The sequence below is a fragment of the Polypterus senegalus genome, chromosome 4 (assembly GCF_016835505.1).
Source record: "Polypterus senegalus isolate Bchr_013 chromosome 4, ASM1683550v1, whole genome shotgun sequence".
Taxonomy (NCBI): domain Eukaryota; kingdom Metazoa; phylum Chordata; class Cladistia; order Polypteriformes; family Polypteridae; genus Polypterus; species Polypterus senegalus.
In genome coordinates, this window is record NC_053157.1 from 6,736,582 (window position 1) to 6,752,021 (window position 15,440).

The window sequence follows — 15,440 nt, forward strand, 5'->3', positions numbered from 1 at the left end:
CTTTGGGGGAATACAAGTTTTCACTTACAGAAGAGGCTTTTCTTTTTGAAACAAAGTTTAAATAAATATCACTGTGGCTTGACCTTAATTATGATAGATAGATAGATAGATAGATAGATAGATAGATAGATAGATAGATAGATAGATAGATAGATAGATAGATAGATAGATAGATAGATAGATAGATAGATAGATAGATAGATAGATAGATAGATAGATACTTTATTAATGGCAGACATGACACAATGAGCTGCACATGAACACAGTGTCATAGAAATAAATATTCCAAATGGCATTATCAATGATGCCATAACAGAAATGAGAAAAAACATGAACAAATACTGTATAAATAAACCAACAAGAGAAAAAATAAAATAGCTAAAACATTACCGATGTTGTTTAAATCTAAACATTCTTTTTGTATTACCAGTGCCAATAGCACTCCTGTGTTCCCACACTGCTGTTTCACTGAAAATATGGGGCTTCTTCTTCTCTGTAGTTTTGATGTGGCATTTCTCCTTTACCTGTGCCACCTGATAGATAGATAGATAGATAGATAGATAGATAGATAGATAGATAGATAGATAGATAGATAGATAGATAGATAGATAGATAGATAGATAGATAGATAGATAGATAGATAGATAGATAGATAGATAGATAGATAGGCGGTACGGTAGTGCAGTGGTAGCGCTGCTGCCTCGCAGTTAGGAGGCCTGGGTTCGCTTCCTGGGTCCTCCCTGCGTGGAGTTTGCATGTTCTCCCTGTGTCTGCGTGGGTATCCTCCGGGCGCTCCGGTTTCCTCCCACAGTCCAAAGACATGCAGGTTAGGTGGATTGGTGATTCTCAATTGTGCTTGGTGTTTGTGTGTGTCCTGTGGTGGGTTGGCACCCTGCCCAGGATTGGTTCCTGCCTTTTGCCCTATTTTGGCTGGGATTGGCTCCAGCAGACCCCCGTGACCCTGTGTTCGGATTCAGTGAGTTGCAGAATGGATGGATAGATAGATAGATAGATAGATAGATAGATAGATAGATAGATAGATAGATCGATAGTGAAAGGCACTATATAGTAGATAGATAGATAGATAGTGAAAGGCACTATATAGTAGATAGATAGATATGAAAGGCACTATATAGTAGATAGATAGATAGATGGATAGTGAAAGGCACTATATAGTAGATAGATAGATAGATAGATAGAACTTTATTTGTCCCCAATATATAAATTATACATTAATACATGTAATTTATTGAAAATATTGACACATTATGTTTAGAATATTTGGGAAAGGCTGGAATACACATCTGGATTCATTAAAACAGTGCAGCTACTAGCTTGCAGTATGAGGTACCATTTTGCTTTAATTTAAAAGGTTATTTTTCCTTTAATTATATAAACACTTTTTCATTTAATTTGATGGTGGAATTAAGGGGAACAGTGAGTCAGTTTTTGGCCACCCAAAGAAAGTTGAAGGTGCCACAGACATTACTTGAACCTAATGACCAAGAATCAATTTTTTGCTTCGTTCCCAATGCTGAACACCACAGTCTGGAAATATAAGTCCATCAGATTTCGCTTGGCAGGGTACATTCTTGCTCTTCCACTCTTTCACCTTTTGGGGTTGTAAATTTTGCAAAATAAAAGATGACTTTCAAACTCACATTTAGTGAGAAGTCAAGTTAGCCAATAAAAGGTGTAATTTTACTTGACATCTCACTACAATCATAATGGCTAACACGGTACATCACCCTAGTACTACAAACCCACATTTAAATCTACTGTATATTTTAAACAGTATATATAAATATATATATATATATATATATATATACTGTATATATTTTTTATGCCATTTATCTTTTTAGACATTGAATTTAAAGAAGGTGAAACAGAGCACTTTGTGGAAGTGGAAATTTTGTATGATGGAGTACGAGAGATGAGGGAAGCTTTCACGATTCACATGAAGCCTGATGAGAACATGGTGGCTGAAACTCAGGTGGGTGTCTTTTTATGTTGGTTCTTTATATTTGTGTTGGTTCCTTAAAAAGCCTTGTTTCACTGATGGGCTTGCTGTCAGTTACTGAGTATGTGTCAGAAGTCAGACCAGAAAGTCTTACAATATAAGAAAACAAGACCAGTCTGTCATTTTTGACCATTTTTTTTGTAGGACTAGCACCCCCGTTTGGTGATTTATTATTGGCTGTCCTTCCACAATGTCTTTTCTCACAACCATAACCTGGTAGCACCTCCGGTTGGTTGCTACCTACTCCCTGAACACAAGTGTTAACAACCTATTCCTTATATTCAATTTATCAAGTTGTGATTTTAAAAACATCTGTAGAGCATCTCTAGATGTAGTACTGTATGTCTCCTTGTGAGTACCTTTATATTCCAATAAACAGAAACGTGTCTAAAGTGGTTTATGGACGGCGAGTGTGAACACATTAGTCACCTGATTTTCAGCAGGGTGTGCGTTTGTGTAATTCCATACATTTGTTTCATGTCTTCACGCTCGTCTCTTGGCATAGGAATTGTATACTGAAGAGATGTCAACTTACAGATCTAGAAACGTAACACGTATGTAACCACCAGTTACAGTATTGATGAAAGCACAAGCCTTGCTTAAGAAGGACAAAAATAAAAACTTGCGTGCATTTCAATTGTACAGATACTGTATATTCTTTATTTGAAGTCTCAGTATTCTCTCATCACTGAGTTTGAACTTTTATTTTAGACATCCCACACAAGAGAGAGCAAAAAGACTTTTCAAATGCTGGAAGACGGTTTCATATTAATTTTAAAAGCTTATTTAAAAGTTAAGAGTAGGGGCTTACATGAATGTTGGTCAAAATGCAGTTTTTGTGTTGTGTGGTAGCAGATCCAGAACATAAAAACTAAAACCAAAAACCATTAACCTGGAATTGTTGTGTTTTGATTGCTTTTGCCATGTTGTCTGCAAAAATGTCTCTAAAGGTGATTAACTGTAAACGCTTGTTTGTTTGGACAGATGAGCAAAGCAATTGTGTATATCGAAGAAATGGACAGCGTGGCAGATGTCACGTTTCCAGCAGTGCCACAGGTGGTCTCTCTGTTGATGTACGATGATACAGCGAAAGCAAAAAGCAATCCATCCACAGGATATCCAGTAGTGTGTGTAACGGTAAGAATGTCCAAATGTATGAATTAGTGACTTGGATCTTCTAACATTGCCATTAGTGTTTGTTTAGCTTCATTCTCAAGTGTCATGAAATGGAGTCTTCACATACAGTATCTATCTGTCTGTCTATCTATCTATCTATCTGTCTGTCTGTTATATAGTGCCTTTCACATTATCTATCTATCTATCTATTATATAGTGCCTTTCACATATCTATCTATCTATCTGTCTGTCTATCTGTCTGTCTGCCTGTCTGTTATATAGTGCCTTTCACATTATCTATCTATCTATCTGTCTGTCTGTCTGTCTGTTATATAGTGCCTTTCACATATCTATCTATCTATCTGTCTGTTATATAGTGCCTTTCACATATCTATCTATCTATCTATCTGTCTGTCTATCTGTCTGTCTGTCTGTTATATAGTGCCTTTCACATATCTATCTATCTATCTGTCTGTTATATAGTGCCTTTCACATATCTATCTATCTATCTATCTATCTGTCTGTCTGTCATATAGTGCCTTTCACATATCTATCTATCTGTCTGTTATATAGTGCCTTTCACATATCTATCTATCTATCTATATATCCATCTGTATATCTAATGTAATATCTTATCAAGCCATGTTCAGATTTCACATTATCTGTCATTTTCTCCTTTTTTCTTAGGCCTGTAATCCAAAATATTCTGAGTTTGACAAAACAGGCTCGATCTGCTCAGCAGAGAATATCAATGACACCCTGACCCAATATCGCTGGCTAGTTAGCGCCCCTAGTGGTTCAGATGGGGTCACTAGTCCAATGCGGGAGGTGGACACAAATACCTTCTTCACAAACACAAAATCCATCACCTTGGACGCCATCTACTTTCAAGCTGGTTCCAGAGTGCAATGTGGAGCGAGAGCCTTCAATGCTAATGGAGATGCTGGTCTGGAGCTGCTCAGCGCCATTATTATAATTAACAGGGATGAAGGTAATGGAATATGTGTCTTTATTTATTGAGTATGAGTGTCGTGTTTGTCACAATCTGTGTTTGTCATGTAGAAGTGTTAGTGAAGTGACTTTCATAACCCTACACGTATATTCGATATTCTCACGGTTGTCTGAATTCTCTGCTTTAAGGTGAGTGTGGACAGAACAGAGTAACAAGATGTTACTGAACTCATTTTTTTATGTCGTCATTTTTTATTAAACTTTTTTGCATCAAAAAAGTTCTGACTCTTCATAAACATCATAAACACAATCGATCACAAAAAAAGGCAAAAACAACTGAATTCCTTTTGCTTCTTTCAATTCAGGTCTCTGTCAGCCCCGCATCGCAGGAACAGTGGGAGCAGAGCCGTTCTCAGCAAGGATTCGTTACACTGGACCAGAAGACCCGGACCACCCTAACCTCATCAAGCTGACTGTGACCATGCCTCATATGGATGGTCAGTATTTTCATTATTTTACAGGACTTTCTAAAGTGTTTTGGGGCAGCCATGTTTTTTGTAATAGTAAATGTTTGCTCCAGTTTTTGCTTGTTAAAAAAGCCCACCGGTTTATGGATTTCTAATACTAGTATGACCTTTAAGGGAAAATCATAAACAAATCTCACTTTTAAATAGAAAATTGAGGTCCAATTAAAAACTGTTCGTTTTTTCATAAAATTATTGTATGCATTTCAGATTTGCATGAAGACTTCTTCGGGGTGTTTTTATTAAATAAGGGTGCGACATTTTGTGTCCTCCAAACAGACAGGTAGTCTCATCAATAGGGAGTTCTTGCGTAGCGATCACAGTGTCGGGGTTAGGGTGAGCTCCTCCACTGTCACTGATACAAGTAGCGTGTTTGACAGGAGAGTGGCAAGCATGAAAAGGTGGCACAGGCCCAAAGGTAGAGCCATGAAAGACAGAGAGACGTATTCACTAGTAAGGATGCCAATACAGTGCATCTGGAAAGTATTCACAGCGCATCACTTTTTCCACATTTTGTTATGTTACAGCCTTATTCCAAAATGGATTAAATTCATTTTTTTCCTCAGAATTCTACACACAACACCCCATAATGACAACGTGAAAAAAGTTTACTTGTGGTTTTTGCAAATTTATTAAAAATAAAGAAACTGAGAAAGCACCTGTACATAAGTATTCACAGCCTTTGCCATGAAGCTCCAAATTGAGCTCAGGTCCATCCTGTTTCCCCTGATCATCCTTGAGATGTTTCTGCAGCTTCATTGGAGTCCACGTGTGGTCAATTCAGTTGACTGGACCTGATTTGGAAAGGCACACACCTGTCTAAAGAAGGTCACACAGTTGACAGTTCATGTCAGAGCACAAACCAAGCATGAAGTCAAAGGAATTGTCTGTAGACCTCCGAGACAGGATTGTCACAATGCACAAATCTGGGGAAGGTTACAGAAAAATGTCTGCTGCTTTGAAGGTCCCAATGAGCACAGTGGCCTCCATCATCCATAAGTGGAAGAAGTTCAAAACCACCAGGACTCTTCCTAGAGCTGGCCGGCCATCTAAACTGAGCGATCAGGGGAGAAGGACCTTAACCAGGGAGGTGACCAAGAACCCGATGGTCACTCTATCATAGCTCCAGAGGTCCTCTGTGGAGAGAGGAGAACCTTCCAGAAGGACAACCATCTCTGCAGCAATCCACCAATCAGGCCTGTATGGTAGAGTGGCCAGACGGAAACCACTTCTTAGTAAAAGGCACATGGCAGCCCACCTGGAGTTTGCCAGAAGGCACCTGAAGGACTCTCCGACCACGAGAAACAAAATTCTCTGGTCTGATGAGTCAAAGATTGAACTCTTTGGTGTGAATGCCAGACGTCACGTTTGGAGGAAACCAGGCACCGCTCATCACCAGGCCAATACCATCCCTACAGTGAAGCATGGTGGTGGTAGCATCAGGAACTGGGAGACTAGTCAGGATAAAGGGAAAGATGACTGCAGCAAAGTACAGAGACATCCTGGATGAAAACCTGCTCCAGAGCGCTCTTGACCTCAGACTGGGGCGACGGTTCATCTTTCAGCAGGACAACGACCCTAAGCACACAGCCAAGATATCAAAGGAGTGGCTTCAGGACAACTCTGTGAATGTCCTTGAGTGGCCCAGACTTGAATCTGATTGAACATCTCTGGGGAGATCTTAAAATGGCTGTGCACCGACGCTTCCCATCCAACCTGATGGAGCTTGAGAGGTGCTGCAAAGAGGAATGGGCGACACTGGCCAAGGATAGGTGTGCCAAGCTTGTGGCATCAGATTCAAAGAGACTTGAGGCTGAAATTGCTGCCAAAGGTGCATCGACAAAGTATTGAGCAGAGGCTGAGAATACTTTTTTATTTTTAATAAATTTGCAAAAACCTCAAGTAAACTTTCTTCACGTTGTCATTATGGGATGTTGTGTGTAGAATTCTGAGGAAAAAAATGAATTTAATCCATTTTGGAATAAGGCTGTAACATAACAAAATGTGGAAAAAGTGATGCGCTGTGAATACTTTCTGGATGAACTTGTATGTTAACATACCAGAGCAGAAGGATGGGCAGCAGGAGCAGGTGGTGTAGGGTAGGCTTAGAAGAGTGAGAAACACCCTTGGCACCAACATCAATATTCAAGATGGCGTCATCAACAGCATATGATGCTGCAGGATGCAGTTGTCAGGAATCTCTCACATTCTTTAGAAAGAGACAGCAAAGTCATGGTGGACTAGAAGAATATTAACAGACATCTTTGCCAACAGAGGGCACTGCATGTCTCCATGGAGGGAGAGCAGGGGTCGGAGTTGCCTTTTAAAGCATCTTTCACATGTATTGTGTGACCACAACTAACTCTTCTGTAATGTTTGCAGGTATGTTACCCATCATCTCCACTCGCCCTCTTTCGAACTTCGAGTTGACCCTGAGCCCCGATGGCACCAGAGTAGGCAACCATAAGTGCTCCAATCTGCTGGATTACAACGAGGTGCCAACCAGATATGGCTTTCTGACTGATGCCACCAAAAACCCAGAAGTGATCGGTGAGACCTCACCTTACCAGTACAGCAGTAGCCTACGGTCACCCAAAACCCTGCGCTTCTACAGGAATCTGAACCTCGAGGCCTGCCTGTGGGAGTTCAACAGCTACTACGACATGTCTGAGCTTCTGTCAGACTGTGGGGGCAAGATTGGCACAGATGGACAGGTACTGTGATTATCTGAGGGGGTGCGGGCGACATTCTAGGGGGTTTATCTGACATTTAGCCGAAGTGAGTTTAACATTTGCTGTATTGCTGCCCAAGTTCACTCGTCCCTCAAATTCATTGGATGCAAGAAGTCTTAGAATACACTCATCTTTATTCCAGAAAATTAACTGAATGTTGGATAACACTTTAATATTAATGATTGTTTGATTTAGTTTATCAACCTCTGGATGAAAGCTATTGTTTTTGTGTGCCACTTTTCAGTTAACATGTCCTTCAGCTCCATTACTCCAGAGTGCCATTGTCTTTAAACTGTATTACAGTTCACCTTACCTTTGCATTGAGCACAGTAGACATGAGGAAACATGCAGTGGTCAGTACAGTCAGTAAAATCTCAAGTCATGTTGTTTCTGTAATAAGGTCACTTCCTTGTGTTCATCTCAAATGGAAAGTGCCGTCTGTAAAAAGCAAGGCTTCTGTCAACAACCACGTAGAACAAAATTCAAAGACTCCATCCTGAAATGTGTGTCTGCCTGCTGCTGGCACAATAGGCGCCATTTCTCCATCTAGACTAGGCAGTGGGGTTGGAATTCTCCCTGAATCCACTCACTTTATCGTGTTGTAGATTACATTTTTAATTGGATAAATTGGCCATTTGTACCTATCAGATAGATAGATAGATAGAATGAAAGGCACTATATAATAAATAGATAGTGTGACAGTTTAAGGTCCTCTTGACCCCTTGAACCCTCAGACCACTCGTCAGACACCAGGTAAAAGTCCAATAATAATATCTATTATTATAAATAAGTGTACCAAGCACCCTCCACTCCCAAATACTCAATAAATAAACGATAATCCGATCCTCCACTCCCAGACGCTTAGCCACCCTGCCTCCCAACTCAGCTCGTCCGTCTGGATTTCCCAGAGTCCTTTATAGCCCTTGACCCCGAAGTGTTTCTGAGCCTGGGAAAAGCTTCTCTTTTTTCTTCAGCCCGGAAATATATCATTTCTTCCGTTCCTGTTACTTGGAAATACTTCTGGGCTACCCGGGAAATATAAATCCCTGGGCCTCCCTGCAGCGACTCCTGGCGGCCACCTTGGTATCCAGCAGGGCTGTTCATTATAATCCCACTGTCCATAATTCCCTGCTGGCATTCGGAGCACCTCTGTGCTGTAAGGAGGGCTCCATCTGGTGGCCTGGGGGTATTGGCCGAGATGAATGGCCGGCCATATCTCACTATATATAGATAGACAGATATGCAAGACACTATATAATAGATAGATAGAATTAAAGGCACTATATAATAGATATATAGATAGATAGATAAATAGATAGAATGAAAGGCACTATATAATAGATAGATAGATAGATAGATAGATAGATAGATAGATAGATAGATAGATAGATATGAAAGGCACTACATAATAGATAGATAGAGAGATATGAAAGGCACTATATAATAGATAGATAGATAGATATTTTTTTTTTTTTTAAAAACAAACTTTATTGACAAAAACATCAAATATACAACTTACACATTATTATAAATATATTTACATGTTCATTTTTTTTTTTTTGAAAAAACACAAATGAACCAAACAAACCCCCTAAAAAACAAACCGCAGTTCCTCATTATCACAGTCACACAGTACACTATTCACACACCATATTGTTTTAAACTTGTCCATATTCTTTGTGGATTTGTAAAAATTAAAATCAATCAAAATGCGACTAATGCACAGTATTTTAAAAAACACAATCGGATCTTGTAAACCATTCCCTTCAATTTTGTGCTTTCTCGTTTTCCAAATAGCTAATTTACTTTGCCCCATAATAAAGTTTGCCAAATTCACATTATCTGTGTTTCTTTTAGTTTTTTTAAAACCAAACAGAAAGCCCACCCTAGTGTACACCATTTCCAATCCCCCAACAAGCCTCTCTATTAAATTAAACAAAGGCTCAAGCCTTGGACAAAACATAAAACAGTGAAACACGGTCTCTCTTTCCCCACAGAAACAACAACAGTCAGACACCCCAGGTATAATAATTGACAAGAAGGAGTTCACAGCTAAGATCCCATGTAAGACCCTCCATTGTAAATCACCCACCCTACTGGTCAATGGTGGCTTGTATAGCGACCTCCAGGCTGGCTCTGAGAATTCTGTGCAGTCCATCTTTCTCCTCCATGGAGTGTCTGTTATCGTCCTCAGGGAGTCTCGATGTCTCACTTTTACACACATCCAGTACAATTGTTTCCCTGTAGCCGTTGGCAAAGGCAGGTCCATCAGCCTCTCCACCGAAAGAAATTTGCTCTGCTCCGCCGTTGTCCAGTCACCCCCGGGAGATACCAAAAGTGTAGGAAAATCAGGATCCTCAGGTGGATGAGTCCGTTCATTAAACATGTCTCTCAGGAGTGCTGAGCTCTCAGATGACAGTGAAGCCTTCACTTGTGTTAAAAAGGTCTGCACCACTCTCACTGACCGCACTCCAATTTGGTGTGCAATTTCATTTGCGTTCTTCCAACAAAACTTTTCACAGTCAATAACATGTTTTAGTTTTGTGCACACTCCATGTTTAAGATGATTAATGAAAGTTTGAGACAGTCCCACTGAACTACTGTACTTCACATTATTAACAATGGGCTCTTCCAAAACCCAGAACAATGACAGGCTGTCCTCATCCCCTTTAATTGTCACCATCTGCCAGGCTCTAAAAGACTCTTATAAAAGTCCGGTATGTCCGACATATCAAATTTATTCACCTGGCACAGCAGCAGAGTTTTTCCAAATTTCAGGTTTTCAATGTGGTCAAAGAAACGTTGTGCCAAATCCATCCACGGCTGATGCTCAGAAGGATACAACAATTTCTGTAAAGTCTGTAGCGAAATGCAGCAACTCTCCGAACACATCTATAATGCCTTGCCCACCTTCATCCAGTGGCTGAAACAGGACACTTCTCCTAAGCCAATGCAGGCCATCCCAAAAAAAGTTGATTAAAACTTCCTGAATATTTTGAAGCAGCTGTGCAGGAGGCTCTAAACAAATGCATTTATGCCACAGTCCTGAGGCTATGAGGTTGTTAATGATGAGCATCCTGCCTCTGTAGGATAACTGAGGTAGAATCCACCTCCACCGAGCAAGCCGATCCTTCACCTTCTGCAGTACTCCATCCCAGTTCTTTCGTATGAAGTGTTCATCCCCAAGAAACACTCCTAAATATAACAATCCTTCAGAGGACCACTGCAGGTCACCAACCAGTTGTGGTGGTTTTAAACCAGTCCAGTTGCCCAGTAAGATAGCACTGCTCTTTCCCCAGTTTATTTTAGCTGATGAAACAATTTCAAAAGATCTCTGGCATTGAAGCAAAATGTCAACGTCCTCCTGATTTTTAATGACGATGATGATGTCATCAGCGTATGCTGAAACCTTAACAGGCTCCGCAGTGCAACATGGAATTGATAGACCAGTCAACACTCCTCTCAGTTTAACTAAAAAAGGTTCCAAGGCCAACACGTAGAGCATTCCAGACAAAGGGCACCCCTGCCTGACTCCTCTTCTGACATCAAAAGGTTCGCACAAACCACCATTGACCTTAACTACACCAGAAATGTCACTATACAATAGCTGAATATATTTAACAAAACGGTCCCCAAACCCAAAAGCCTGCATGACTCCCATAAAATGAATGTCTGACCCTGTCAAAGGCCTTCTCTTGATCTAACGAAATAAGACCAATTGGAAAGTTAAAGAGTTTGGATACTGCAAAAATATCTCGAATTAAGAAAATATTATTAAAAATCATTCTATGAGGGACACAATAGCTCTGATCAGGATGCACCACCTGAGCTAAAACAGTTCGCAATCTGTTAGCTAGAGCCTTTGACAGGATTTTGTAATCAGCACAAAGGAGGGACACAGGCCGCCAGTTTTGAGATTTTGTAGGTCACCTTTTTGGCAGTAGTGTTATTACGCCCTGCGGCAACTCTGAGGTAACACACCCATTTTAATACTGTAGAGGAATACCTCCAATACATCAGGACCAATAATATCCCAGAAGTCTTTATAAAATTCCACTGGAATGCCATCAATGCCTGGGACTTTTCCATTATTCAATTCTTCCAGTGCAGCAGTGAGCTCTCCTAAGCACAACTCCTTCTCCAGCTCTTCGGAGTCTGCATCACGAAGGTGCGGTAAATCCTTCAAGAAGGTCTGCTGTTCCTCAGCCTCACCTTCCTCTGTTGCAAAAAGAGTCTCATAAAACCTCCGGACCGCCCGCCTTATCTCACCCGGGTCCTGAGTCTCCTCACCGTTATCCTGTCTTATGCAATGTAAGACCTTATGTTGAGAGTTCTTTTTCTCAAGTCCAAAAAAATACTGGGTTGGTGCATCCATGTCAGTTATCTGTTGGAATCGCGCCTCACTAGAGCCCCGAGCCCTTGTTTCCAATAAGTGGGCAAGGCCCTTCTTTTTAACCCCAAGAGTTTCCAACAATTTGACATCTGGACCCTGCTGTAGAAGCTGCTGAATCTGAATGATTTCAGTTTCTAACATTGCCATGTCAGCCTGTAGTGACTTAGTGACATTTCTGGTGTATTCCTGACATAATAAACGAATGTGGGTCTTCCCAACCTCCCACCACTGTTGTAAACTGGTGAACTCCTTCTTCATGAGTCTCCAACTTGCCCAAAAAAATTTAAATAAGTCTTTAAAACTTTGGTCTTGAAGGAGGAGCGTATTAAAATGCCAGTAGGCACTACGAGGCTTATAATCAGTTAGGATCACAGAACAAGACACCAAACTGTGATCTGAGAACCCTGCAGGGGTAATGTGACCGTTTTTAAATAAACCAATATGGTGCTTGAAACAATAAAGACGATCAAGCCTCGCCATTGAAATAATCCCCCCATTCATCCTCCCCCATGTATATTGTCTGGTGCCCCCATTTTTATTTCGCCACACATCTTCCAGTCCCATCTCGCTCACAACTCTCTCGAATTCTTGGGCTGAGCGTGTGTGCGGCTCCAGCCCGTTATTTCTATCTTTTTGTGTATCAAGGGTGCAATTAAAATCCCCACCTAGAACGAGGACTTCATTTGTACAACATTGTGTCAGCACACCCTCCAACTTCTTAAAAAAAGCGATTTTCTCATTCCCATCGTTCGGCGCGTATACATTAATAAAAGTAAAAGAACTGCCTTGAAGTTTGACGCGCACTTTGAGCAGCCTCCCCTTCACTATTTCTTCAACATCACAAAGAACTACGTGAACATTCTTAGAAAACAAAATGGCTACTCCAGCACCAATATTTGTACCGTTACTGTAATAAATGTCCCCTTTCCAATCCCTACTCCACTCCCATTGATTTGTGCTGTCTATATGGGTTTCCTGTACAAAGGTAACTTTTAAGTCTTTTTGCTTTATGAATTCAAACAAAGCTAGCCTCTTATTATTACTTCTTCCACCATTAATATTTAAGCTTCCTACATTAAAGCAAGCCATGTTAAATGAAAATATAAAATAGTCAAAATAAACCACAGATCCCAGAATATACAGGATCTTGGAAATGGTGCAGTTGCCCTCTCCATTACTGCTTATTTAGTTTGAACTGTTTCTTCAGCCTGCTTGACAGATTCTTTAGTCTAAGAAGCTCTTTATCAGTGAACAAGACAGAAGAGGATTTTTCTTTTCTTAGGCTTTGTATTGAAGAGATAAAAAGTTGCACATCAGGAAAGTAATCGGTCACATCTACACCCCTTCTGCCCTCAGTTTCCGTCACAAATGTTCTGATACTTTGAGCACTGTAACCCCCTCTACCTTTACATTCTTGTAAGTCAGACACTGTTGAACTATCCGACATTTCCCTCCGCCTCATCGTCTCCCTCACTCAGCCCAGCCGCGTTTTCACTGTCTGCCTCAGCTAGGGCCTCGTACCTGCCCTGCGTAACCGGTGGGGCTGCAGCGGGACCTTCGCCTTCCTCAGCAGCACAAGCCGTAACATTACTGCGTTTTCGCGCGGTTCCTTCCTCCTCCCCAGCTTGTCTTTTTTTAGCAGGCCGTTTAAACCCATCGTATGGCTCAGGTGCGTTATCGTCGCCTTCCTCCATTTCAATCTCTCCCCACACACTTCCCTGTGCTGTAGCAGAATCTTCTGCTGCATTTTCATTCCGATGTCCCCCATCGATGCTGGTCTGTGCATTTCCCCATCAAGCAACTCATCTCCCTTATTTAAAGGTTCAGAAACATTTACACTCTCCTCGGGCCGCGCTTCCTCTGGTGTCTTTGTGTTTTCATTACCATTAAGCAGTAAAGGCTGATCTTGTAAATCGTCATTAGTGGCATGCAGGTTATCACGAACAACGGCTTTGTTCACTTTCACTGGACAATTTTTAACTAAATGCCCCTCACTTCCACACCCAAAACATTTCATTTCATCCGAACTCAGAAAAATCACATAATCGAAACCATCAATCTTAAACCTCATAGCAACATTTAAACTTTCATCCATTTTGTTGAGCACCATGTAAACTTGTCTCCTAAAAGACATTACATGTTTTAACTCCGGCGACTTGCACCCCAAAGGAATATAGCGGATTTTTGAAACTAAACGACCGTGACGTACTAATTCTTTTTCTATAGTCTCATTCCTCAAAAATGGGGGGACATTCGATAACGTTACTTTACGTGCTGGCGCCGCCAACGGAGACACCTGCACGAACGAGCCATCGATCACTACACCCTTTTCTACAATTGTCTGCACCAGATCGACAGAACTCAAAAATAATACGATTGCGCCGTTCATTCGTGAGGCGGACTTAATGTTCTCACAACCGATCACATTGCCTACCGCCAACACCGCACTTTCTAAGGGGAAAAAAACATCACACAGAAGTTTTATCCCATGGCGGCGACTCAATCGTTCTAAATTCGCAGCCATTATGGCTGCTGTGGCCAGATGCCACTTCACACAAAAGAAAACGGAAAAACTTTGAAACAATTCACCAAGAAAATGAAAATGGGAAAGGGGGGGAAAAAAGTTAAACAAAACACTTCACTCACCAGACTCAGAGCCCACCACCAGCACTCGCGCCAGATCAACCACCCAACATGCACTGCGACAATGAAACAGGAAGGAAGCAGATAGATAGATAGATAGATAGATAGATAGATAGATAGATAGATAGATAGATAGATATGAAAGGCACTATATAATAGATAGATAGATAGATATAAAAAGCACTATATAATAGATAGATAGATATGAAAGGCACTATATAATAGATATAGAGATAGATAGATATATAGATAGATAGGTAGGTAGGAAAGGCACTATATAATGATAGATAGATATGAAAGGCACTATATAATAGATAGATAGATAGATATGAAAGGCACTATATAATAGATAGATAGATAGATATAAAAAGCACTATATAATAGATAGATAGATATGAAAGGCACTATATAATAGATAGATAGATAGATAGATAGATAGATAGATAGATAGATAGATAGATATGAAAGGCACTATATAATAGATAAAGAGAGAGATATGAAAGGCACTATATAATAGATAGATAGATATGAAAGGCACTATATAATAGATAAATAGATAGATAGATAGATAGATAGATAGATAGATATGAAAAGCACTATATAATAGATAGAGAGATAGATAGATAGATAGATATGAAAGGCACTATATAATAGATAAAGAGAGAGATATGAAAGGCACTATATAATAGATAGATAGATAGATAGATAGATAGATAGATAGATAGATAGAGAGATATGAAAGGCACTATATAATAGATAGATAGAGAGATATGAAAGGCACTATATAATAGATAGATAGAGAGATGTGAAAGGCACTATATAATAGATAGATAGATAGATCCAGTCATGATTGTCATGCCCTAAGCTTATAATGCAGTAGTTTGCATAAGAAAATAACAGACAGATAAATTACAGTAAATGAAGAACAATTTAACTGTGCTGACCATTTCTGCCTCTTACACGTTTCTGTATTTTTGCTTAGGACTTTTTCCACAACACAGACGTTTTTTTTTATTGAATCACATGCACAAGTAATCGGCCTCAGAAAGTGAGACACA

The 15,440-nt window shown here is 40.3% G+C and overlaps 1 protein-coding gene across 1 annotated transcript in view; it reads left to right on the forward strand.

Moving 5' to 3' along the window:
- The window catches only part of frem3 (Fras1 related extracellular matrix 3), a 205,632-nt gene that overhangs the window by 174,034 nt on the left and 16,158 nt on the right, over positions 1 to 15,440 (forward strand). Inside the window, exons 12-16 of the mRNA XM_039750203.1 lie at positions 1,866 to 1,996; positions 3,008 to 3,160; positions 3,827 to 4,130; positions 4,456 to 4,587; positions 6,997 to 7,328. Of these exons, the coding sequence (XP_039606137.1) occupies positions 1,866 to 1,996; positions 3,008 to 3,160; positions 3,827 to 4,130; positions 4,456 to 4,587; positions 6,997 to 7,328 (1,052 nt within the window). The remainder of the gene's footprint in view (positions 1 to 1,865; positions 1,997 to 3,007; positions 3,161 to 3,826; positions 4,131 to 4,455; positions 4,588 to 6,996; positions 7,329 to 15,440) is intronic.